This window comes from Harpegnathos saltator, unplaced genomic scaffold (genome assembly GCF_003227715.2).
Source record: "Harpegnathos saltator strain DR-91 unplaced genomic scaffold, Hsal_v8.6 scaffold117, whole genome shotgun sequence".
NCBI classification, from domain to species: Eukaryota; Metazoa; Arthropoda; class Insecta; order Hymenoptera; family Formicidae; genus Harpegnathos; species Harpegnathos saltator.
Genome location: NW_020229892.1, coordinates 937501 through 962057, shown reverse-complemented (window position 1 = coordinate 962057; position 24557 = coordinate 937501). Strand labels below are relative to the sequence as shown.

General features: G+C 52.4%; 1 protein-coding gene across 13 annotated transcripts in view; it reads right to left on the bottom strand.

Moving 5' to 3' along the window:
- The window catches only part of sif (guanine nucleotide exchange factor still life), a 46904-nt gene that overhangs the window by 19112 nt on the left and 3235 nt on the right, over nucleotides 1-24557 (bottom strand). For 7 of the 13 annotated variants that reach the window (XM_025303914.1, XM_025303918.1, XM_025303909.1 and 4 more), the window contains exons 2-12: nucleotides 21098-21957; nucleotides 18856-19040; nucleotides 18280-18398; nucleotides 17776-17983; nucleotides 17394-17662; nucleotides 16657-17215; nucleotides 15129-15479; nucleotides 14455-14511; nucleotides 14189-14360; nucleotides 10896-11123; nucleotides 9758-9887 (exon numbers count right to left, since the gene is read on the bottom strand). In XM_025303914.1, coding sequence (XP_025159699.1) covers nucleotides 9758-9887; nucleotides 10896-11123; nucleotides 14189-14360; nucleotides 14455-14511; nucleotides 15129-15479; nucleotides 16657-17215; nucleotides 17394-17662; nucleotides 17776-17983; nucleotides 18280-18398; nucleotides 18856-19040; nucleotides 21098-21264 — 2445 coding nt within the window. In that variant the 5' untranslated portion in view covers nucleotides 21265-21957. The remainder of the gene's footprint in view (nucleotides 1-9757; nucleotides 9888-10895; nucleotides 11124-14188; nucleotides 14361-14454; nucleotides 14512-15128; nucleotides 15480-16656; nucleotides 17216-17393; nucleotides 17663-17775; nucleotides 17984-18279; nucleotides 18399-18855; nucleotides 19041-21097; nucleotides 21958-24557) is intronic. The other 6 variants (XM_025303923.1, XM_025303957.1, XM_025303931.1 and 3 more) reach the window with 5 other exon arrangements.

The following is a 24557-nucleotide window of genomic DNA, read 5'->3' as shown; positions in this document are numbered from 1 at the left end:
TACAGCAGTGGTGAGAGAGAGAGATAAAGTGGTAGTAAAGATAGTAGTAGTAGTAGTAGTAGTAGTAGTAGTAGTAGTAGTAGTAGTAGTAGTAGTAGTAGTAGTAGTAGTAATAGTAATAGCAGAGTCGTCCTCGTAGCCGTAGCTACGACCGGGGAGGTCGACGAACGAAAGTTTCCGACGGGAACGAAACGGGCGCACAGAACTTGGGAGCCTTTCGTATCTTTTCTCTACAGAGAAATCTTTTCTCACAGAGCCTCGGCGGCCTCTGCTCGAAGCGCATGCCAAATACGAGCAAGTTTTCTGCGTGTTGCGACCGTCGTCGTGGCGGCGGACGTGGTGGCGGGCGTCGAGCGTGGCGGAGAAGAGAGAGAGAGAGAGAGAGAGAGAGAGAGAGAGAGAGAGAGAGAGAGAGAGAGAGAGAGAAAGAGCGAACAGACGACAGAGAGAGAAAGACCCAAAAACAAAGAACAAATAAACGAACGGAGAGATACTCAAGGGGCATACAATACAATGTAAATATATCAAGAGAGAAACATCTCCATCTCAAGTATAGAACAAGAGATTCGCGAGTGAGTGTCTCTACCTTTTTCGTAATATTCGTCATGCCGCGGAGCCTCTCGCGTATTCCCCTGAGGCTCTCACCGGCCCAGAAACTTACGACTCTTCTGAGAAAGTCGGCGTTGCACGCGTCCGCCGTCATGTGCGGATGATAATGGCAGTAGCAGCCTTCCTGGAGCAGCTTCATGTTGTTGTGCGCGCTACCGTTGATCTTCAACATAATCTCGCGACGCGCCACGCTCAGGCCGTCGATGTAGCGCTGCGCCCAGGCGCTCAGCGCGCCGTTCACCAGCCGCAGTAGCTTGTGGTAGTAGCCCTCGCCCAGACCGTAGTTCACCTTCTCCTGCACGTTCCGGCAGTTGAACCAGTAGAGCTTGCGCGACTCGTTAATACATATCACACTGATCGTATGCCGCCGGCACAGGCAAAAGTACTTCCGGCAGCGCCGTCGGTGCTGCGTCCGCAGGTCCGTGTAACTGTCGCTCGGGTCCAGCAGGTCCAGGTAGCTATTCGTACACTTGATCGACCATCTCGGCTCTACCATTATTCGTCGGTGGCGGTGACTGGGCGGGCGAGCGAACTAGAGAGAGTGTGTGTGTGTGTGTGAGAGAGAGAGAGAGAGAGAGAGAGACACGGCTAGCGGCAGCGTGCTCCCTCTCTAGGGGAAGGTTGGCCGTGACACGGAATCCTCAGCTACCCGATTAGAGGGCAGGTTGGCGGCATCGCCGACGGCCGCGGCGTTGTTGTCTCGTTCCTCCTCCGACGGTGTCATTTTTATTGTCTCGCGGACGGCAGAAGAGGATACCCCACGTGGCTCGGTGACAGAGATATTCACGAACGGTCGATTGTCGATGTCGCGATGCGTGATAAGCTCGATGCTGGTGGTATTGATGGTGGTAGGTAGGGCGTTTGCGTCTCGGGGTTGTTCTCGGTTGTTCTCAGGAGAATCAGCAGGTTCGAATCGTCGGTGAATTCGTTATTCTCGTGGAAATCTTGCCGTCGCGATCATACGCACCGACCACTCGCTCAGATCAGAGTTCGTGCTGAAGCGCGTCTGGCGCTCACGAGGGGGTGCACGCTGTGAACACTTGACGCTTGTCGGTTCAAATCGTGGATTCCCGCGAGCAGCGGAAACCCCGAGGACGTGTGTGGGGTTCGCCGGGTTCCTGTTGTGCGTGCGCACGCATGCAACACCCTTCGCGATTTGTCAGTGAGGTCCTCTCTGTTTAAGGCAAACGTCCTTTGCACTATTGAGATCAATCGCACCCTCCCGCGCTCAGGCGGATACGCCAAATTCCTTTTCCGCCGGTAGCGTTAATCCTACGGGCTAATCTGCCTGCTAAACTATCTCGAGAATTCCAAGTGGTAGACTTCCGAAGGAGAAGCACGACGGCGCCCGGAGCTCGTCGGCGCGAGGGCTTCCGCAGGTACGTTTTTTACGCACGGAGATCGCCATTGACGATTCTGGACGAATAACCCCTCGCTCGTGGCCGACGTCTCTTCAATTTCCGTCTTGTCAAGTGCGGGTCAGGGTAGATGATATATATATATACAGATTATTCTCTCTTTTTTCTCTCTTTTTCGCAAACACGCGATAGAAATGAACTCTCCGTAGAAAAATACTCTCTTTCTCAACGTATGTGTGTAAGTGTGCACGAGTGTGGGTGTATGGATGTATGGTGTATGTACGTGTATGTCTGCTTTTGTGTGTGTGTGTGTGTGTGGGCGCGCGCGCGCGCGCGTATGTATGTATAGTGTATTTAGTTATATATATAGATATCCTCTGTGAACGATGATCCTCCCACTTCTCGCTGCTCGCCAGCTGATTTCACCGCTTGCGTATGCATTGCTATGGCTGCCCCCTCGAAGCCATCGATTTTTCCGTCTCCCGCGCGGAAAAATGCGCTCAAAACTTTACCGCCGCTCACCCTCCCTCACTCGGTTCTTGCGTATATATTCATATATGTATCTAACTTCTCTCTCCCTCTATATATATTTATATATATATATATATATAATTTTTTCTCTTCTCTCTTTCTCTTTTTAATATATGTATATTATTTCAGTCTTTATCCAATCTGTGTTTCTGCTCCTCAAATATATTCTCGCTCACTACTTATCTTTGATTTCTGCCTCGTCTCGTCGAATATATTCTCCACGCGATATAATCATTAAAGCAAATTTCTCTCCCTCCGTCACCCCGTCCTTGTTCGCAGGCCGGAGTCAGTCGGTCGCGAGCCGCGAGCGACCTGTCCTCGAGTCACCGGAAGTCATTCCGCGGCGGAAATCAGCCTGGAGCGGACCGCAGGTGCGGGTGGAGGAGAGGATCCAGGTACCCAACGACGATGTTGCCATCGTCCAGCCGCGCCGGCACGCCGACGCTTCTCGTCGTTGTCGCACACGTGCGACTGAATTCCGTATGCGCGAGTCCCTGAAGAGAGAGAAAGAGGGAGAGTAGCGAAGAGATCAGCGCGTTGCCGCGGGCTTTACCTCGCGAGGTCGCATCCCGCCGTGCGCGGGCTCACGTCGGCGAAGCTATTATCACATCGCCCGCTCCGCGGGGATCTCAAGGACATCCCGTAGGAATCCCCTCTTGCACGGCTCCTCTGTGCACCCTCCCGCGTTCCTCTCTCTCTCTCTCTCCTCTCTCTCTCTCTCTCTCTCTCCCTCTCTCTCTCTCTCTCTCTCTCTCTCTCTCTCTCTCTCTCTCTCTCTCTCTCTGGCTTTCTTACGTAGAGATATTGCGCAACTTCCGTATTAGAAACGCTCCGAGTTCTGTTTCTTCTACTGTTATTACTTTTCTTCTTCCTCTTCTCACTTGTTTTTCTTCTCTCTTGGAAGAACTTTCTCGCGAAACGCAAACCCACTCCGATGGAATTTTCACGAATGATCCTGTCTACTGGCGGGTGCAGCCTTGCGCTTCCGGTTCACGCGTGAACACGAACCGTTTCTTCCGGAAGCTCGGCGGCGATCATTCGACGCGCGGACGCGTCATCCTCAACGCAGACCTCGACGCAGAAACTCGACGTCGCGCACGTCGTTCCACAAGGACCGCGACTCGCGCAGCGCAAGCTCGCGTGTTTACGCGACTTCCTCCGCTCCTCCGGGCTGCGACGGTGCTCGCACACAGGCCGTGCGGAATGGCCGGGCTCGCGTCTACGCGGAAACGCGCGCGTCCTCGTCGTGTTCTCCAGCGGGCGCAGCACCACAGCCGCTGACGCCGGTGCCGACGTGTCCTGCCGTGTTCGGGGACGTATCGTGGTGGTCGCGCGCGATCCTCGCTCCAGCGACTTCCGGCGCCCGCGCATCGGCGCATCCGCGCCGCTCTCCGAGCGCGCCCGGCGAGATGCGAGGAGCCGCGGTGTGGGTACTCGAGAGGGAGAAGCTGCGTCGCGGCGTGCTGCGCTGCGTCGCGTCGCGTCGCGTCGCGTCGCGTCGCGTCACGTCGCCGTCGTTCGGCTCGATCGGTCGGTCGGTCGATCGGTTCTTCGCTCCGGTCCGTCAGTTCACGGTTCTTAATACACGACCGTCGGTCGATGAGCCGCGTCGATGAGCCCGAGCTCGCCGTCGTTCGCCGTCGTTACTCTCATCGGCGCGCGACCTCCGGAGAACGGCGGAAATGAGCGGTCGCGACCGCCGATCGCGCACCGACCGACCTCAATCGAGGCGCGCGACGCTCCCCTCCCAGCGGAGCCGGATGCACTTTTCTCGGTCAAGGGACTCTCTCTCTCTCTCTCTCTCTCTCTCTCTCTCTTTTTTATTTTGTTTCTTTCTTTCTGTCTTTCTTTCTCCCTCCTTCGCTCGCGAACGGATGACCAAGTCCGCAGCCGCGAACGCGCTTCGCTCCGGACTGCCGCTGGAGAACAGGGAAGAGGAGCTACTACCGCGCGAGGGGAATCAATACCTCGGTCCTTGTGGTGGTCGAAGGGGGATTGCAGAAAGGGGCGAGAGGGGTGGATGGTGGCGAAGGAGGGATGCCGAAGGGAGAGGGTGAGAGTGGGTGGCACTGGGATATCGCTGGTAGAAGTTCCGGCGACGGGGGAGGCTGGGAGGAGGAGGTGGGTGGTGGTACGCTTCCGAAGTGAGCGAAAGGGGCGGTATGCACCCTGGGGGGCGCGCTCGGACGGAGCACGAGAAGGGAATGCGATGCCGCATGATCGTCAATTGGAGGGACGCTGACAGGCAAGTGCTTCTCGCGTGATGATTATTACGCTGCCCCGACGACGAAAACGGCGGCCGATTCGAGCGAACCGAGCTCGAGCGAGTTCTTGAAGAATCGAGGTCAATTTTGCCGACCTGTCCTCCTCCTCTCTCTCTCTCTCTCTCTCTCTCTCTCTCTCTCTCTCTCTCTCTCTCTCTCTCTCGTTCTCTCTTTCTCTCTTTCATTTCGAGTACGCATTACTTTTACATTGTTCCTCTCTTCGGCGGTCGCGTGTCGTGTTTCTGAACACGAATTTGCTTTCAAACGTCGACGATAACGACGACGATAAATTTTTCAACGTTGCGAAAAGGTCTTTTCAGATTCACTCCGTCTCGCGGCCGTTTCATGTGTGTGTGCGTGTGCGTGTACGTGGGCGTGTGCGTGCGTGTGTGCGCGCGCGCGTGTGTGTGTGTGTGTGTGTGTGTGTGTGTGTGTGTGTGTGTGTGTGTGTGTGTGTGTGTGTGTGCGCGCGCGCGCGTGCGTGCGTGCGTGTATGCATGCGTGTGTGTGTCCTGCTTTGCAATTCCCTTCGGCAAAAAAAACCCGCTATTGGTTTCAGAGGTTACCGTAAGATTATTTTTAGCCGATAACGTCAATATGCAATTTTTTTCCCAATAGAGTGCGATTCTTCCTTTCGGATGCACTTTCCCTACATTTTCCACAGTTACGAGGGGACAATCGCGTGTTTTCCAATCCTGGTGAGAACTTGACGTAATTGTAGTGAGACGGTGAGGAAGAGAGGCAGAGAGACGGAAAAAGCAGATTCATTGTCTGATTTGACGCGGCGCGAACTTGCGCGTCGGACAAGGCAAAGTTGCAATTCGCATCGATCGATCAGGCCGCCGAGTCGCGCACGCGAGATCTTCGATCGCCGTTCGTATTATTCGTGTTTGCATTTTTATTCGAGCACGCGCCCGCGTCATAGTGTATTTCGTCGTCGTCGTCGTCGTCGTCGTCGTCGTCGTCGTCGTCGTCGTCGTCGTCGTCGTCGTCGTCGTCGTCGTCGTCGTCGTCGTCGTCGTCGTCGTCGTTGTCGTTGTCGTCGGGCCGGCGATCGGGGGAGAGAGCGGAGGGGGTTAAAAAAATAATCTTACACGGATTATATATAACGGGTTGGGGCGCGCATGCGAGCGACGTGAAGTTTTATTGAATTTTATGGCATAGTTCCTCCGTGCGAAGGACGGAAGGCGATAAGAATTGTCGTCGTCGTCGTCGTCGTAAAACGTATCGCTGCGAGCAATATGTCTTCCCCTAATCGGGGCGATACGTCATGCCCGACTTACAGCGCCTGGCTCGATCGCTTTTATATTATTCGACGCGTGCCAAACGACAGCTTCCCCAGCTTCAGTCCTTAATTGACGCCGAGGGCCGTGAGGACAAAAAGGGCCGCCACGGAAGAATGGCCGAAGTCGTGAAAGACGCTCCATCTGCGTTTGCGCATGCACCTGTTGGCGTAGACTGCTGGTGCACATCTCGCGAACGAGGCTTGCAACACGCAGGGGTGCTCGGTTGCTTGACTTTTTTCATTCGACTGCGCGTCGAGCAGCGGGCTCGACCCGCTAATGTCGACGCGACCTATTAACTCAGAAGTAATCCTCGCGTCGCGGAAAGCCCGATCTTTACGTGGCACGTTAGCGAACGGTATCTCGAGGAATGTGCGAGGAGCACACAAGGCGGCACACAAGGGGAATTTCTAGGGAAAGTTTTCCGAAAGGGAATCTTCTCCGCACGTTTCTCATGATCCGATACTCGAGGCTTCCGCGCTGCGGAGGAGTTTCGGATTGTTCGTCTCCGCTTGAAGAAGCGAACGGAAACGTTCGTTGAACGCCGCGAACGAGAGTCCAGAGTTCGTACGTCTCTCGTAATTTCGACGGATTTCGAGAAATGGGTGAATCAAAACCGCAGCGGGACGCGAAACCGACCGGTCCAACATTTACATAGAAAAAACGCGTATTAATAGAATCTTCGCCGCTCTGTGGTTGATTCTCGTAGCGGGCACTCTCTCCTTCTCCCCCCGCACTCTCGCTCGCTCGCTCGCGTGGAAGCTCGTGTGTTTGCCCGTGTGTACTCTCGCGGAAGAGGGTGTGTTTATACGCACGCGTGTGTGCGGCAGAATGCATTCAGGTTTCCGCACACGTACGAGCTTTCTCTCTCTCCCTCTCTCTCTCTCTTTCTCTCTCTCTCTCTCTCTCTCTCTCTCTCTCTCTCTCTCTCTCTCTCTCTCTCTCTCTCTCTCTCTCTCTTTCTCTCTCTCTCTCTCTTTTCCTCTTTCTCGCCATCCATTCCGCGATAGATCACATATAACATACATACACACATATACACATACACACAGAGCGAGGGCGCTCACGCTTTATCCGCGCTGCAAAACAAGCGAGACAGCGGGGTGCTTACTCCGAAAGGGGTTGGAGTAGCGACGGGCACGAGCGGCTCGCGAACGTGAGGGACGCAGGGTCAGTAGGTTATCGATGTTTGTCGACGTGCCGCGTACGCGCTCTCCACCCTAATCCGGGCGAGATAGATTTTAAAGAAGAACAGGGGAGCTCGCGGGAGAGAGAGAGAGGGAAAGACAGAGATAGAGTGCGAGGAAGAGAGAGAGAGAGAGAGAGAGAGAGAGAGAGAGAGAGAGAGAGAGAGAGAGAGAGACTGCCTTCAGGATTTATATTTCCGAGCTTTCCGAGGAATTTTCTGCGCGAAGGAGCTTGAGAATTGTGGGCGCAGCCGGTGCTCAGAACGTTGTCTCGTGTATCCCTTGGCGTAAACTTCGGGGTAAGCACATAAATAGCAACGGAGCATGTCGAGGATTCGAGCTCTTGTTTCAATCTAGCTCGCCCGTCCCGCGGCGCACGTCGTGCCGCGAAACAGATGAAAGGAAGAGGAAAGGTTCCGCGACGACGACGATAACGATGACGACGACGACCTGCGCGCATCGCCGGAACGTCCGCGAACGGGACGTCGCCTCGCGATTATCGACATGTACGTGCACTTCCGTTTCCACGTTTCGTGCTGGCCTCTTTTGCAACCGTGTCGTTATACTGTAGGCGTGGTCGGTGCGTCGGTGCAATTTGTGCAGCCGCGCCGTTACGATTATGCGGGAGTGAACAAGGAGAAAGGGAGAGGAAGAGAGAGAAAGAGAGTTGCGCAATTTCTCGTAACTGTTAGGGGCGAAGACCGTCCGCGCGGCGTTGCGAGTGCATAATACACGCGAGCGAGATCAACGTTACCGATATCGTCGAGTCCTCGGGAGAAATTCACGCGGTCAAGAGAGATTAAAGACGTAAAATACCACCCCGCGAATGTGAGGTAAAAAGAAGGGAAGGGGAGGAGGGAGAGAAAGAACAACGGCGATGTCCGATTAGCGCAGGCGGGAGGGTTATCGCGAATGAATCTGCAGAAACGCTTGAAGGAAACGTGAGGGATGAAAGTGCTTGGAGCTCGAGCGAGAGTCGAGCGAGAATTGTAAATTGCACGACCGGAATCACGTGTCGATTTTGTTGCTCTGTGTTGAAGGCGAGGCGAAATCTTTGCGGAGGTTTCCCTCGCCTCGACGCAGTCGCGTCGCATAAGACGCGAATCGCAGAGCGAAGAGAAGCTCGGCCGCAAATTGTTTTATGCAAAGACGGGCTCTCATTCTTCGCGGTTGCACAAGTAGCTTCAAAGCCCCCGGCGGGAGCAGTTACCGCTATCGCTCATCGATTCGAGCTTTCCGCGAATATGGCGGTTCGGTTGCCTCGTAGTTTTAAATCACAAATGGACGGTGAGTGTGCGGGCGAAAAGAGAATCCACTCAAAGGGCTTTAAGAGTAATGTATCCGTAGCGCGGCAACAGCACGGCGCCGCCAGGGAGTGCGCCTTTACGTTTTGTGAAAAGTTTCGCATGATGCGTGCATGCAACACACAGCATGCCGAGAAAGGGAGAGAAAGAGAAAAAGGAGGAAAGAGCGGGAAACTAGACAGCAACAAAACTCATATAAATGCCGCGCCTCTTTTCGCTATGAACATGCAAAATAGAAGAAGCCCGGCATTGTTATCGTTTATAGTCGCTCGGCGATTATGACGAAATCGCGCCTCCAAGTAAAAATGTTCATTCGGACGTCTCGTCAAATTGCCGGCAAGACACGACAGGAGCGGACAACGATGCGGAGCGTAAAAAGAAGAAAAAAAAAGTGGAAGACAGAAAGCGTATCTTGTCCCGTGCCGTTTCCCGCTCGCATTTTTCGCCCCATTTCATCTCGTTTCGCTTCGCTTCAGAGTTTAACGCCAAGCGCCGTTTAATTGTACTTGTCGTAACTGAGAGTCGTCTTAGTTACGTATTGCGTCGTGTCTTGCAAAGTCCGCACTTCAATCAAATCAATACTCTCAGTCGCAATCCGTGGTCTACGTGCACTTACCGTCCCCGCGTTTAATTAATATCGGAGAATGAGAGAGAGGCAGGAGGGACAGAGGGGGAATATGGAACGATAGACAAAGAGAGGGAGGAGGTAGGAGGAGAGAGAGAGAGAGAGAGAGATTGCTGGTAATTAGATTTAATATTTAACACGGCGCGATACGTTCGTAATTCTTAATCGCGCGATTAAGTGTAAATTTTACAGCGCGGAGCTTAAGTCGTATTGGAGAGTGAATGAGGGGAGAGGGAGGGGGAAATAGAAGAAGAGGAATATGATCTGCGTTAATAATCCGCGATATAGTTTCGCGCAGTTATTATAATCTCCCGCTATAGAATCGGGATCGGCGCGATGACGATGAACGCGTAATGCACGCTCGAGACATGCAAATTCATCTCAAGATGTTCGAGTGAATTCTCTCTCTCTCTCTCTCTCTCTCTCTCTCTCTCTCTCTCTCTCTCTCTTCCTCCCTCCCTCCCTCTCCCTCTCCCGTGCCGTATGCGCCGCCGCTATGTTCGCGCATAGCGAATGTAACTGCGCTACAAAGGCACTGTCGAGTGGCACTCGGGTGTATCAGGTTGATAAGGTCAACAAGTGCTTGGATAACTCACCTCGGAAGACGTCAAGTAGCAAAGCCTCGAGTCGGTACTCTCCAATGAAGCTTGTTGAACGATTCCGTATCTGCCGTCCCGGTCGGACATGTAGTCGGATCTGACACTGTCCTGTCTGTCGAAAGTACCTCTGGAATATGCAACACGTACAATTGAATACCGTGGTGCGGCTCGTGAACGTAAACATAAAGACCGTCTCTCAATGACCGGCCTCTGTTCTCTCTCTCTCTCTCTCTCTCTCTCTTTCCTTTACGGTTCTCCTTCGATTACGACAAAGCCAATTTGGATAAGACTGTCGTACAGTTGCGTTCGTTGGCCACTCCAATTCCCGTTGGACATGATTTTCGTACGTTTCGCGGAGAGTCGTGCGCTGATAATGAAGAGGAAGACAGAGAAAGAGAGAGAGAGAGAGAGAGAGAGAGAGAGAGAGAGAAGGAGAAAAAGGGAGAAGGGACGAGCTAAGTTAGAGGTTGATAAAACCCCGTTTTCGGAACCGCGATGATATAGAGAAGAGTCGTGATATGCGATAAAAATGGAAAAAGAGAGTAGGAGCGGCACAATGGAGGTACGGAAGACAATGCGAGCGATATAGGACGACAAAAGGTAGGTAGTGGCGACTGAACGTCATCCACGAGAACCAAAAAGAATGCCGGGCGTATATCGTATAAGTACGCATTGTGTGCCGCGAGAGAGTTATGCGCCTTTTCCTCTCTCCTTTAATTTTCAGGGCTTTAGCGAAGAGGTTGATTGGTGTCGTACTTTGCAATTAGAAATATCATGACACCGGGAATGGATTTCATTGTTACAGATGAGCGTATGTGCTCCAGATTCCAAACGGCAAACGTCTCGAAATGGCAGCTATCGATTGCTGTCTCTTTGACCCGACGACGAGGACGTTGCGGTCTGGCTGAGCAAATTTCCAAACGTCACGATTTAGCAATCCGCTCAGTCAAACCGCAGCATTCCGTGTTCGAAGGTATCAGTCGATATCCGTCGCTTCGAGATGTTTGCGAGTTCTTTCAATGTTTGTAGCCACGGTGACATTGTCTTTCTTTTCTTTGCGATACGGGTATTCTTTCTGCAAGTCGCCCCACACGCATGAGGCCGCGAATCGGCGATTCGATCCCATTCCCCTCACCTTTGTTCGAGAGAGTCGGTCCGGTTGGACTTGTAGCCGCTGTCGTTGAGGCTGCCCTCGTGTCGCAAGGACGGGAGAGAGTCCCAGGGCGAGTCTCTCTTGTGTGCCGAGTATCCTGGATTTATCGAACTCGAAGCGCCGGAGCCGAGGGTCGAGCTGCCGGATTGCCAGCCGTCGGAATGCCGAAACCATTGTGCGCGCGCTGACTCCCCGATGCAGCTGGCGCATCTGCAAGCGTCGTTGCGAATTAATTATGTATACCCAGCGCGTTGCGTAACATTCTTAAATATTGTACGTCATATCGTTATGCCGGTTGCAATCAATCGCTCTTATCGATTCGACATAGATATCGCCCGCGCACGAGGCAGCGCCTCGTCGCGGCGAGCGCAGATCGAGAACCTCTGCTATCTAAGGGGGTGAAACTGAGCCTGCTCTTGGAAGAAGCACACTTGGCCTTGTCGGAATTCAAACAGATAACTGAAAATCATTATTCAGGCTCAGGGAGAGAATAGGTACACACTTTTCGTCGCGCGGATTATGGGGACTTAGGAAAGAAAAGAATCGGAATCGCCATGTAGAATTTATTACATCAATTAACGCAATTAATTCCATCTTAACCATTGCGGCGGACAAAAGGAAGAAGAGCATATATTTCTTCCTCTGATCCATTCGCGAGATATATTCTTCCCCGTCCACGATATAATGTCGCGTAAAGGACATTGGTGTTCTGCGAAACCGACCGTGCGGGTACGGGCGATCTCTCGAAGTACCGCATGCTCTTCTTCCGCGTCTCCTCGTCCTCCTCTCCGAGCAGCTGGAACTTGACGTGTTTCTTGCTCCGCTGATTCTCGGGACCGTCTAGGATCCGGTAGAACACCTTGTCCGGTACCATCGGCACCTTCGGCATCGGCTTCGTCGGCCGCTCCTGCCGTCGCTCGAGCGAGCGATACTTGCGCTGTAGATCGGCTATTTTTGGCGCTCGTCGCGATTCCATGTCTAGTCGATGACGTTGATGGTCGCGTAGGGCTCGATCGATGACGACGACGCGATCAGCCGGATAATCGGAGCCTGTACTCGCGACGATGACGATCGCTCTGTTTCGGCATTCGCAGCGCAGGCAACGGTGAAATAATTACTTCTCGCACCGATATTTCTCTGTCGCCGTTTCCGCTCCGAAAACGTCGCTGCTCGCCCACGAACGTGGGTGTCAATGGCGGAGTAATTACTCGCCGGCCGATTCCACGTTCACGCGAGTGACAATCGCGCGATTCTCCTTGCGGCGAGGCGAGGCTAGGCGATTATTCTTGCTCGCCTCCGGGCTCGCCTCGGAAGTGATCTTTATCCAAGTCCTCGGCAACAGCGAGAGACGACTACCTCCTCCTCCTCCGGGTTTGCTCCCCGCCAAGTCGGAAGATTACTTTTGTCTTCGTCCGTAATTACCCACCGCGCACGCGGCTCATCTCTCCTTTCGTATCTCCTTTCGTTCAGTTCGCATTCAGGATCAGAAAGTCCATCCCGAAAGCCGAGCTCTCTCGAGAGCGACAGCGAGAAACAAAGGTCCTCCTCGCCGAGGAATATTCAAACGGGTCGGCTTTCGCGCGACATTTTCGCCCTCGGCCTTCGATAATTCACTCCCCGTTTACTTTTGTCTCGCACTTTGCACTTCCATCCACTCGCGACCTTATCGGCCCGCCGCGCTAGCGAATGATCGCTGCACTGGACGTGACCTTATCGCAACATCGCCGGGACAACGTCGGTGATCCATTAGTGACGTTTGACACTTCACATCGCGACACCCACCGAGAGTCCGATGGCGGGATCTCGAGACCGAAAGAACCGCACTCGGCGTGTCCTTGGCTCGCTCAGCTATCAGTGCTTCGTCTCCTCCCGAGAGAACACACCCGAGAAATGCAGCGTGTATCGTACGTTAAAGGGATGATCCGCGACTTGAAGGACGTTTCACGTCTCTTCACGCGCTCTCGGATGCCCCTCGAGCTGTAACCGACCGTCGTCGTCGTCGTCGTCGTCGTCGTCGTCGTCGTCGTCGTCGTCGGACGATCGCGCAGCAAACGCGAGTTCTTTCTTATCGCGACGCAGCACCCTTCTCGCTCTCTCGGTTTCTCCGCCGTATTTTCTAGCCGGCCAGAGCCCACCCGCGGGCTTTTCTATATTTACTAAGCGGCGACTCGCCGTCACAGCCGCCGTCGCTGACCCGTGATGCACAGCGCGCGCGGGGATGATGCATGTACGCCGATGCCTGAGAGGGCTCTATCGAGGTGCCTTCGATAGACCTCGATGGACGCTGCGAGACGAAACGAGATGCGATGCGGCGCGGCGCGACGCGACGCGACGCGACGCGGCGCGTCGAGTCGAGTCGATCGCGTCCACCTATCGATAGCCCGTCGGCGCGCACGTGTTGTTCTTTTTCTCGCACCCACCGACCGAGCGACCGTCTACCCGGGCTATCAATAAAGTGGCACATCCGGTGCTAATTCAGGTCGCCTTAAGGCCTGGTCAGAGGACACGTCTCATTGACCAGCATTATTCTTGAAGCCGTTCCTGCTGCAGGGAGCTAGCCCTTTAAATGTCAAATGTCTCGTGTTTTCCTTTTTCGCGTCTTTCCGCGAGACGAGCCCTTCGCGCGCGATTTGCCCGACGACTTGCCGCGCGGCTTTCTTCAAGTACCGTCGCAGTTCCCGTCGCAACTTGCAATCCACGCGAGTCGTTTGACGGCCCGAGTGACCCGTGCGGTGTCCGGTGGACGTCACGATGACGTCGGATGTGTCTTAAATATATCCGCTCGGGGATTTTCCCCGAGTTTTACGTCGCGCTGGACGCGTACGAGAGGGACTCTGGTGCTGAGAACACGCTTACAGGTCCCACATTTATCGCCGAAAATTCATTATAGTATTCAACGTGGAAAGTAGAATCTTGCTAGGACAATACTTTTGTTTTACCTTATTTTTCATATACTTTTACTTTCTTATTTTGTACTCTTTACTCGCTGCATGGTTCAAGCTACGTGAGATGATCTCGAGTAATTGAATTATGACCAGCATCGCTGGCGATTATGTGCGATTTTTATTTTTATTAAAACAATTTAAAAAATTTTGCAACAAGCGTGGGGCCGACGACATGAACATCGCGAATCCGACAAGCTTGCTCTCGGCACCAGCCAATTGTGCGTTCCGTCAAGATGCGAGAAATCCGAAGCAAATTGACGATTTGGCTCAGATTGAAGTCTCTGGAGGTTGGAACGCTGGTCTGAGGGAGATTTCAGCAAGGATTTTTACCTAGAGTTGTAATCGCTGAGATAGCCGCGGTCTCGGTCGGAGTCTCGCTCTCTCTTCTCTCGCACCATCTCGTTGCGGTCGCTGTAATAGCCGTCTCGGTCTTTGCTGTTCTGCCTCTCGTTGCAGTAGCGATACGACAGCGGCAGCGTCGACGACTTGTTGGAACTGGAACCTGCGGCCGTGACAATGCGCGTTAGACGGCTCGACGAACGGCATTCGCGCGGAATGCTATCTCAGCTTTCAAAGATACGTCGAATTTTACTTACGTCTTCGTGACACATGAGGAGTGCGCTGGACATTCAGCGGTATATTTTCCGCGTATTCTGGAAAGAGAAACAGAGAGGCTGTAATATTCGCTTCAGCGAAATATGAAGTCGCGTTGAGGCGCGGATTGGACGTTCTTTATAGACAGAATTAGTTGGATAGCTTCATCAGCTTGATAAATTAGAAAGGTTAAAGTTTAATTCATGCGTCCGGGCTCGAAAAGAACAAGGGTCGGTGGGATAATTTGTTGCGGGAGAAGATTTGCGACCGACGGAGAGAGCAGCAAAAAAGTCCATTGTCGCGAATTCAATTTACCGCACGCCATCGTACAAAAACGTTCGAGTAACTTCCGTCGAATTTCTTCCCGAAACATTATTTTACCGATTACTTAAGAAACGATGGAAAAAAAGTAGGAGGAGAGAAAAGGTTTCGAGATGAAGAAAAGAGCGAAAGAAGGAGGGAGGCAGGAAACGAAAGAGAGAGAGAGAGAGAGAGAGAGAGAGAGAGAGAGAGAGAGAATTGGTCTTGGCGGTTTCGCAAGTCTCTCGTCAGCGACGTTAATATGGAAGACTTATAAAAATACATTTGACATAAAGACATTTGTGTCGGCCGCGAAGAAAGTAGCGATCGGAATTTTTCCCGCTGAAAACGTGGAAGGGTTCTCACGCGGTCTCACCGAGATTCTCCATGCTCTGCGTCAGCAGAGCCTCGAAAGTGCGCAGACTGTAGCTCTCCGCGTCCATGCCTTTGGCCAGGGTGTTCCTGAGATGCATTTCGTACTCGAGGAGCAGCCGGCTGGTCGGGCTGCCCGGGGTCGACACCGACTGCATGCTCTGTTGATATGTCTGGCCGCCGTTGCAGCGGCGTGAGTTGCAGTGGTTCGACTGCTCCATGTCGGAGTTGCCGTTGGACGAGCTCGGTGTCGTGGCGTAGCACTGGTTGTCGAAGATGACATTGTCCGAGGGCGGCGACATGTCACCTGTGCACCGATTACGTTCCGAATCTAAGTACGTCCTGCCTCTGCCGCCTGCGAGCAGAGATGTGCCGAGAGTGCAGGATGTACGTTGGACGTGGTTGGTATGGTGCGTCGCTGATCAATGGAGAACGTATGATTAGTGAGAAAGGGTCTCGGCGAACGCGTAACTCGAGATGTGGTCCACTGGAGAATGAGCCATGACGCACTGGTCGGACCAGTGAAATAACCACGTTGTCCTTTAGTGCGCATGTTACATAAGAAGGCTACAAAATGTTAAGGGTGCTGCACGGTGGAGGTGGAGATGCGGCGGCGGTGGTGGTGGTGATGGTGGTGGTGGTGGTGGTGGTGGTGGTGATGACGGTGATAGTGGTGGGTGACCCCGTGACTTTCATCAGGGTGGAGCTGGCTGGGTATCGCTTGCGGGCTTCTCGTGGTTCGTCGTGCGCATGTTAAGTTACGCCGAGGGTGCAGCTAAAGGTTAGAGGTGCCGTCGTGCCGACCGTCGGTTCCGACGGACCAGAGCGCGAGGAAATCGCAGGGTTTTGTCGACGCGGGTGTTACGCGTTCGCCGGATTTACCCGGCTCGGAGCGTGAGAGAGACCAGTCGCGGGGATCGATCGCGCGATAGTCGTCGGCTTGAACTTTGCGGCTCCCCGTTTGTTGACGTCTTACGTCTATAAATCTCATTTAGATTAGATCTCATTGTTTTCTGAAGGAGAACGGGAACGTTGCGTCTCACGTGATCTCGTGCGGGTAAAGCCCCGTGGAAAAAGCCGACTCTTCAGTGGAAGATCGTGCGATCGATCCCCCCCCCCCCCCGGTGGTTCTTTCTTCGGTGTTTTCATTGCCGAGATGTTGAAGCTTCAACTGGCTTCACTTTTGGAGTTCTTTACGTCGCTTTAATCTTCCGTTCGATGTGTATTTGTCGAAAGCCTACTATCTCAGCGATGACAACTCCACTTGAGCAAAAAAAGAGACGTATACTTCTGCAATGATTGCGTAACGTGTTGACAAATCAATTTTCAAAGCTTGATTATTATTATCGAGATCTATTTAGTTGATCAAGTGATTGCTCAATCAATGGCAAGCGTACATACAACGAAAACTCAGCGAGCAGTACTCAGTGTCGAGGTAATGATAGAGAAGAGAATATCGTGCTAGAAAATAAAATCCGAAAAGAATCGGTATAATCGATGCTTAGCGGTAGCAGTCGAGAAGGAAATCGTACCAGCGTATTGCCGACTCATGTCGTGGGCGCTCCTGGAGCCCTGGAACTTATTATTGTAGGGCGCTCGATAAGGGTGCGCGTAGTTCTCGTTGTCGACCTCCTGCATGACGTACTTCTGATTGTTATTGCTCGGATGGTAGTGGTAGCTGTGATGACTGTGGCGCTTCCTCGTCATCTCCGGCGACGTGACCGGGCTGTCGATGCTCGGCATCGGCTTCAGCATTCGCTTCAGGGTGTTCGAGTCGAGGCTGATGCCGCCGTTCTGCGCGTTCTCGATGCGCATGTCGTCGGTGCTCTTGCTCTTCGACTTGTGCCCGCCGTGGTTGTTGTTGACGATGTTGAAGATGTTGCCGTTCTGCATCTCCAGCTCGGTGTAGTCGGCCGACTTGGTGTGATGCAGCTGCTCCTTGCGCAGCGACTTGCTCTGCAAGGTGCCGCCCGCCTGTGTGCCCTCCGACTTCAGCATCTCGATGCCGTTCTGCTGGGTGGACGTGTCTTGGCTCTGTTTCTGGGATTTCTTCGGCGATATCGAGGAGCCCTTCTCCTCGGGGCTGTCGATCTGTCGAGGAACAAGGCGAGATGAGAACTTTCCCGCGACAATTCGGGAGAGAAACACGTTACAGTCTTCCCTCACTTGTGTTATTTTAGTTTTTTTTTTTTCTTCGAGAACCAGTCATCTAATTAGCGATGTTAAATGAGATCAGACTGTACGATGCTGGCGCGATCGGATCGCTCACCTGCGAGCCCACGGTGACGGTACCGATCCCGATGTTGGCAGTCTTCGGGGTCGTCTGACACGTCTCATTCTGCTTCTCCTTCTGCTTGGCCGAGTCGCCGGCCTTTGGTGTTTTCCCTGGTGTCGCGGTAGGATTGTTCACGTTGTCGTAGAGAGACGCGCTCGATGTGGCCGCCGTGATCTTGTCCCGTCCCGGGGTCATCTCCATTTCTGTGGACCGCGCCATAGTCCGTGGAAGCGTAGACGGCCCTGAAATAGTACAAACCGGACCTAGAATAGCACATGTCGGACTTAACAAGCGGGTCAGGGAGAAGTCAGTCACGCGCGCGCGCGCGCGCGCGTGTGCTCGATTTTACAATTGCATTGATGATCGTTATTATTACCGCATGAATTTCGATATCTGGCATCTTGGCTACGTAGTCTGGCGAACTGTTCCGGCGTCATGCAGGTGCACTGCGGTTCTCTAGATCGGCTCGGCGAGGCCGGCGTCGACAGAGGCTTTCGGCGCGTTTTGATCTTCTGCTTGTTCGGTGGCTCGAGCTTCAACGAGTAAGAAGAGGACGCTTTCCTTGAAATCTTGAACGATGGTGACTGTATGGAAAATTAACTAGTGACTGCAAATGATCTAAGTCGGATCACGGACTGTATCGGATCTTGTGTGTCGCCGTCTCCGCACACCACCTCCTCGCGCGCGATGTACGCGCGCGCCTCGGGAAGGTACATTGGCGGAGACTTTAGGCAGGGGGGAGGGTTAAGGGGGGGATGATAGCGAAATAGATTGGCACGATGTATACGTATATATATATATATATATATATATATATATATATAGGTAGATATAATGTAACAATATGCGTGTCGCGAGTGTAATTTCTCACTAAACTTACGCAGCATTCTCTGAATTGCTTGGCATCTATGGGGGACGTGAAGTTTAGCCCCCACGTGTCGTTTGTCACCGTGTCCTTCCAGTAGACGAAGCACTCCGACGCCTGGCCGATGCGCGTACCTTAAACGTGATGGCGCGACGTTAATTGTCTGTCCATATCGCGAGGCGCGTTTCTTCCACGAGGGATTCACCCGTGCGAGACTTGAATATCGGGAAGCGTGGCGTGTGAAAGGTGGCTCGCACGCGCGAGTAATCGTACAGCTCCTCGGCTGTATTTTTATTCTCAGGTTAAAGCCGATCGTTTTCCCTCGCTAGGATCGTTAGGACACAAAAGTCCGTGCGCGCCGTGCGTATTTTTACAGAGAAGACACAATGTGCCACGGAACTTTGTGAAAAAATATAAATAATATGAAAAAGGTGTATTTTCTTTTCTTTGACGAAGCTCCGTGTCACACGTTGCCTTCTCTCTATAAAGATGAGCGACGTGCGGGATTTTGTAATTGGACGTTCGTGACGGGGAGCGCTTCATCGGCTTTAATTGGAGAACGTTGCGAGATATGTTGCAATTATGGCTCACCTGGCTGGACCAACCGCACGTCTAGGATCTTATCGACCTGGCTGTTGTACGCGGTGATATGAAAAACGCATTCCGGGGAGTCCTGTATGCAGGTGATGTTCACTGGGACCAAATCCTCCGACACCTGCTGCCACTTGACGGTCCCAGTGCCGCTCGCGTTTACATGGAACACTTCGGCCCACAGCCTAAAAACTCTCGTCATTACATCATTGTGTTGCGACAACGTAACTCGTGAACATCGACACACACCGTTAGGGGGAAATTCTAGGAGGAAACGTGAGAAGATAGAACAGAAATCTCGCGGTTGGTATGAAATGAAAGTAAGAAAGAAAGAAAGAGAAAGAGAGAGAAGGAGAGAGAGAGAGAGAAAGAGAGAGAAAGGTAAGAAAAGCATCTGTAATTTTGAAAAAGCTCATTATCGTAATTCCTTCCTAGTGACAGGCACAATATTTCTGTACGACGTAACTCGTAAGACTATATATCGATATATTTTATAATAATTAAAATCTTAGAAATTGTCTCATGCATCGATAAAAAATCGCGCGTGTACATTGGCTCAATCAAAAAGCTGATTCGTTTATCAATGCTGATAATATAACAACACAATACTGATCAAAATAAAGGATCGTAGATAACGATGATTACTTATTTGATCAATTTGTCTCCGATGGAGTTAAATTTGACTTAAAGGATCAAATGAAATAAAAAAATTGAACCAAGCTTTTTGACCGAGTCGTTACGCATGCAATGCGAGTTAAACCTGCGAGTCGTAAGTGCATAAATTTTTTAACGATATATATATATATATATGCTTTCTCGTTACATTATCGAATTTCACGCATCGGATTAGGTCGGATTATAAATGGAAACTGCTAGAAATACTAATAGTCATGCGAAGCATTTACGTGTACGGGTGAAGTGTCAAGTAAATAGTATATTTGTATAGGGAAGTGCACATATATAGATGTGAGTATTCGGAATTGAGGGAAGGTAATACAAAAAATACGACGTGAATGTAGAGATAGTCAACGTTTTATTGTAATTTTTATCGTTCAGCGAGATTCCATTGGAATCCAGATTAAACAGCACGCGAAACGAACGGCGGAAATTATTATCGATAATTATCGGCAGCCGAAAGAATTTGTCTATTTCGCGTTCTTTATTTCGTTGGCGTTACGTTTAGATAAATAAACGAAACTGTGTCGATATTATTCAACATTGCTCTCAGAGTTAACTAAGCGTGTCGCGATACGAGTAAAAAAACGAGCTAACGGCTCTGATGAATGGGCCAGCAGCTTGATTGACCGCGGAAAAAAGGTAAAAGACGCAAAGCGAAAGGAGAGAAGATGAGGATTAAAGACGTAAGCGCGAGTAAATAAGATAGCGAGGAAAAGAGGCAGCGAGAGAGAGAGAGAGAGAGAGAGAGAGAGAGAGAGAGAGAGAGAGAGAGAGCGAGGTAAAGGTAAGAGAAAACGAATGAATAAGAGGAATGCGAGACAGCTTGAGTGACGTGAATAAAAAGCGACATTTGATTCCGCGCGAACCGACGTTCGACATATATAAACCGGAGAGAGAGAAGCATCATATAGCTCTCTCTCTCTCTCTCTCTCTCTCTCTCTCTCTCTCTCTCTCTCTCTATCTCCCAGCAGGCGCTACGAAATAATAAATAAGCCACGACTGCGAAATACTGCATTTTTCAATAAACGCTTGAGAGCACTCGCTGAAGTAAGACCAACGACGGTACCGACGAAGTGCAGCATTTTACTTTGATCTCGTTAAGGTCCTTAATACGTTGATATGATTTTCGCACGAAGATGGGCCGGTCGACTTTTCTACGTTGCACCGCCCTTCGCGTTTGCTTTTTCGAGCCATCGTCAAGCGAAGTTTAATTACATTCGCGACGTCGCCTCCCTCGCGCATAATTACCCCGCCCGAAATTGATCATGAAAATCGATGAATCGTAAACTCTCATTCACGTCGCTCAACGCTACCGCTACCCTCTACTCATGCTGCTCAGCACAAATATCGAGAACAAAGCGAGAGAAAAGAAGAGAGAGAAAGGGAAAGAAACGGAAAAGCAGAGAGAGAGAGAGAGAGAGAGAGAGAGAGAGAGAGAGAGAGAAAGAGAGAGTCAGTATAATGCATTCAGTCACAAGTGTGTACGAGTGGTCATCGAAGAGAAAGAGTGGTAACATGGTCGAATGGAGAGTGATTGAATGGTTGAATGGTATGGTATGCGCACCTCTTCCTCTCTCTTAAGCTTCCGCACCTGAGCAAGTGGCCAGTGTCACCCCTGCGCCCTCCGCCGCCGCCCATTCCGCCCCTGGCACCGGCCTGCCATGGGGAGTCCTCGTAGCGATACGTCTTTCTGATTAGGGGTGCGCAACTGCAGGACAGCTTGTTGCCCATTCTAAGTGCTCTTATTCCGGCTTAGAACCCGCCGCTCTGCGTCACCACCACCACGAGACCACCACCACCACCGCCACCACCTCCACCACCCCGTGCTCGTGATGCCCGGCTTCGTGTTTCCGGCTCGACACTCCTTAGCTAGCACGCCTCTGCACGCCTGGCCGCGTCGCGCACCGTTCCTTCCCTCGTTCCTCAGGATATCCGCCTGATCCACCCACCTCCTCTCCTCTGCCGCAGCTGTGTATCTTTCTTCTATTCTCTTCTTCCACTCCGCTGTTCCTTCTTCTCGCTACGTGTCTTTCTATCTCCTCTCCGTTGCACCCCCGTCGATTCTTCTTTGACACAGTTTCGCGGGGTTGGTTCTTGCGGCTTGTCCGTGTCGACTTTTGGCACCGATTTCCTCACGCCGATCACGGCCGGCGGTTTGGCGTTGCTTTTTTGCGCGTGATCTTCGGATCGCGTGTGTGTGCTCGTGTATATGTGTGTGTATGTGCGAGTGTATGTGTGTGCGTGCGTGTGTGTGTGTGTGTGTGTGTGTGCGTGTGCGTGCGTGTGTGTGTGTGTGTGTTCTTTTCTTTAGGAAGCACTGTGCGATAGGGATGATCCCCGAGTTATTAGAGAGTAGAAGGAGGTATCTTTATTGTCACATCATTGCAGGCGTCGAGAGTCATCAGCTCGTCCCTGGCATGATCGCTGCGAACAAACGTGAGGCGATTAGTCGCGGATTCACGAGTAACGTGCGAATCATGTCGATAAAGAGAGAGAGAGAGAGAGAGAGAGAGAGAGAGAGAGAGAGAGAAAGAGCGCGTGATGCCTGAATGATGAAAATCATCAGTAAGCACGCGCGGTGGAGCGAGAAAGCGAGAGTGAGTAAAACCCGCGTTTAGGCGGACGTAAAGGCTGCGTCTTTCATTATAATTGAATTTACATGCTACGTTACTTCGCTCGCTCTCTCTCCCTTTCTCTCTCGTTACGCTACTACACAACGTTACTTCGAGACGAGTGAACGGAAGATCGATACAGAGTCGCACGGGACAGCACAGAAAGAGAGATTGCAGGTTTCTTGGCCGGGCGCTCATGGGACTTGAGGGAATGTCCGATCATAGTCGCGCCGTAACCACTTGACAAGCAGACGGCGGCTCTATCCCAGGCGCATAACGCGAACGTCAAGTACGCCCCTTTAATTCCGACTTGCGTTTTTCATATACGAGCGTCATGTTTACCGTGACCTCAGCTTGCGAATATCAGAGGGGCATACTCAGTGTGCAGGATGCGGCCGCAGGACGCGCGCGTGCAGGAGGCTCTCTTCGATCTGCGTTACAGCGTTACTTCGGGTCTGATCTTGCTCGCGAATCTGCACCGGCGAATCTTTTACAACGAACTAATTTATGATAGTTACGAATATCGATCAACCTGACGGAGGAGGAGGCGGGGGGGGACGGGGATGCTGATGAGGATCAATTAAACTCGAACGGAACCCATCTCTCGCACCGGCCGAACTCTCGCTGCGAGCACGCTGCGCGTCAATTACGACACGACGCGACGGAACGCGTACAGCCCCTCGACGACGTGTCCTCGCGTGCCGACGACGGGGCGGTCTCGTTTCGTCGTTACGGCTTCATTCACCTGCGAGCCGCCCGGTGCGTTCTTTCGCAACGTGCTATCGATTATCGCGTGAGTCGTCGCGAGCCGTCGCAGGCGCGATCTCCATTCGAGTAGCGCTCGGCCGAAGCCGTCAACGTCAGGCAGGCCGGCAGCGAGGCTTGCGTGGCGGGCGGGGGAGGACGGGGGAGGGGGTCAACAACGCGCGCGAGAGGCATTGTGTGGATGTGTCGTGGATAATAAAAGGGGTAAGCGCGCCACCGGGGAGGGTTACTGAACCGCCCCGCTCGGCCGCGATAATACATCATTTCTTCGGGGATGCTCTCTCGACAATACCCCGAGACGTATCCCGGGCTCTTGGGGACGCTCATCCCCGTACATCCATCACCGCCTGGATGCGGCCCCGCTTCTCTTTGGCCAATGCCGGGCTTGAAGTGTTCCCGCGGGAACGGAAGCCGTCAACGTCAGCGTAGCTGGCTTATTTTCAAGCGTGTGCTCCATTCATTCCGCGGTAACATGTATGTAAAATTGGCACGCGAACAATCCTTCCGTCGAGGGCCGTCGGGGATGATGTGTCCGGCCATTCTGTCCGTCGCCGTGATATTAATCCCACCCTCGTAATCTCGAGCCGGCGCTCGTATTTTTTACAATTGCCGAGAGACGGCCGTTTTATAATTAAGCTCAGCGGGACGCGCACACGCGTTCAGGGTGTGTTGGATGCACTTTAGGGGTGCTTGGGTACTTTCTCCGTCTCAGGCTTGTTCGCAGTGGAGGCCAGGGGCCAGGTAAGTTGGGACGTCGCCCATCACTCTGCGATGTCCGTAACAAAGATGGATCGTTAATTAAGGGACACGGAGCCCGCTAGATGAGATTGAGTTTCTCCGATCGATTGAAGATCCTCCCTCAATCGCAGCAGGGAGGGCCCGACGAATTTATTAGTCTGACCGGATCAAATAATCGAGTTCGATTAACTCCGAGTGCACGAAATTCTCTCTCTCTCTCTCTCTCTCTCTCTCTCTCTCTCTCTCTCTCTCTCTCTCTCTCTTTCTCTCTATCTGTCCGTTTTTCTCCCCCTCTTTCCGAACCAGCGACCGAGCCGAAAGTGGAAAATTATTTTCAGACCGGCGATTGTTACTTAAGCTTTTTACATCATCGGGCCTTGTTCCGGGCTAAAGCGAGGTTCACGGGCGACACGTGCATGCCGCTTAATTGGACGAGAGGCCGCGATTAGAGGGGATAAATGTCAAACGGTGCGTGGCGCCATGTGACCGGGGTCTCAAAGGATTAATTATGAGCTGCGGAGACGGTGAGAAAATCGCGGCAGTGCGTTGTCTGCGAAAGTCATAACAACATCGTCATCATCGTCGTCGTCGTCGTCGTCGTCGGCATGCACGAGCGACCCGAGAGCGGTATATCGGTGTACAATCTGGGACGACGCATGAGAGTTTGCGTGAATCATCGGTGAGTCTCGACAACACGATAATTATGATAAGCGTGGGCGTAGCGTCCAACGCGGAGACAGACATAGGCGCAGAGCGTCAGTGAAGCCCGCGGTCCGCTCGTCGAAAGCCGGGCAACACGCGTAAGGTAGGCGTACGGCCGGCACGGCGTAGGCGTGGGTGCGACGAGAGAAAGAGAAAGAGAAAAAGGAAGGGAAACAAATAGAGAGAAAGTCGGCGAGGGAGAGAGAG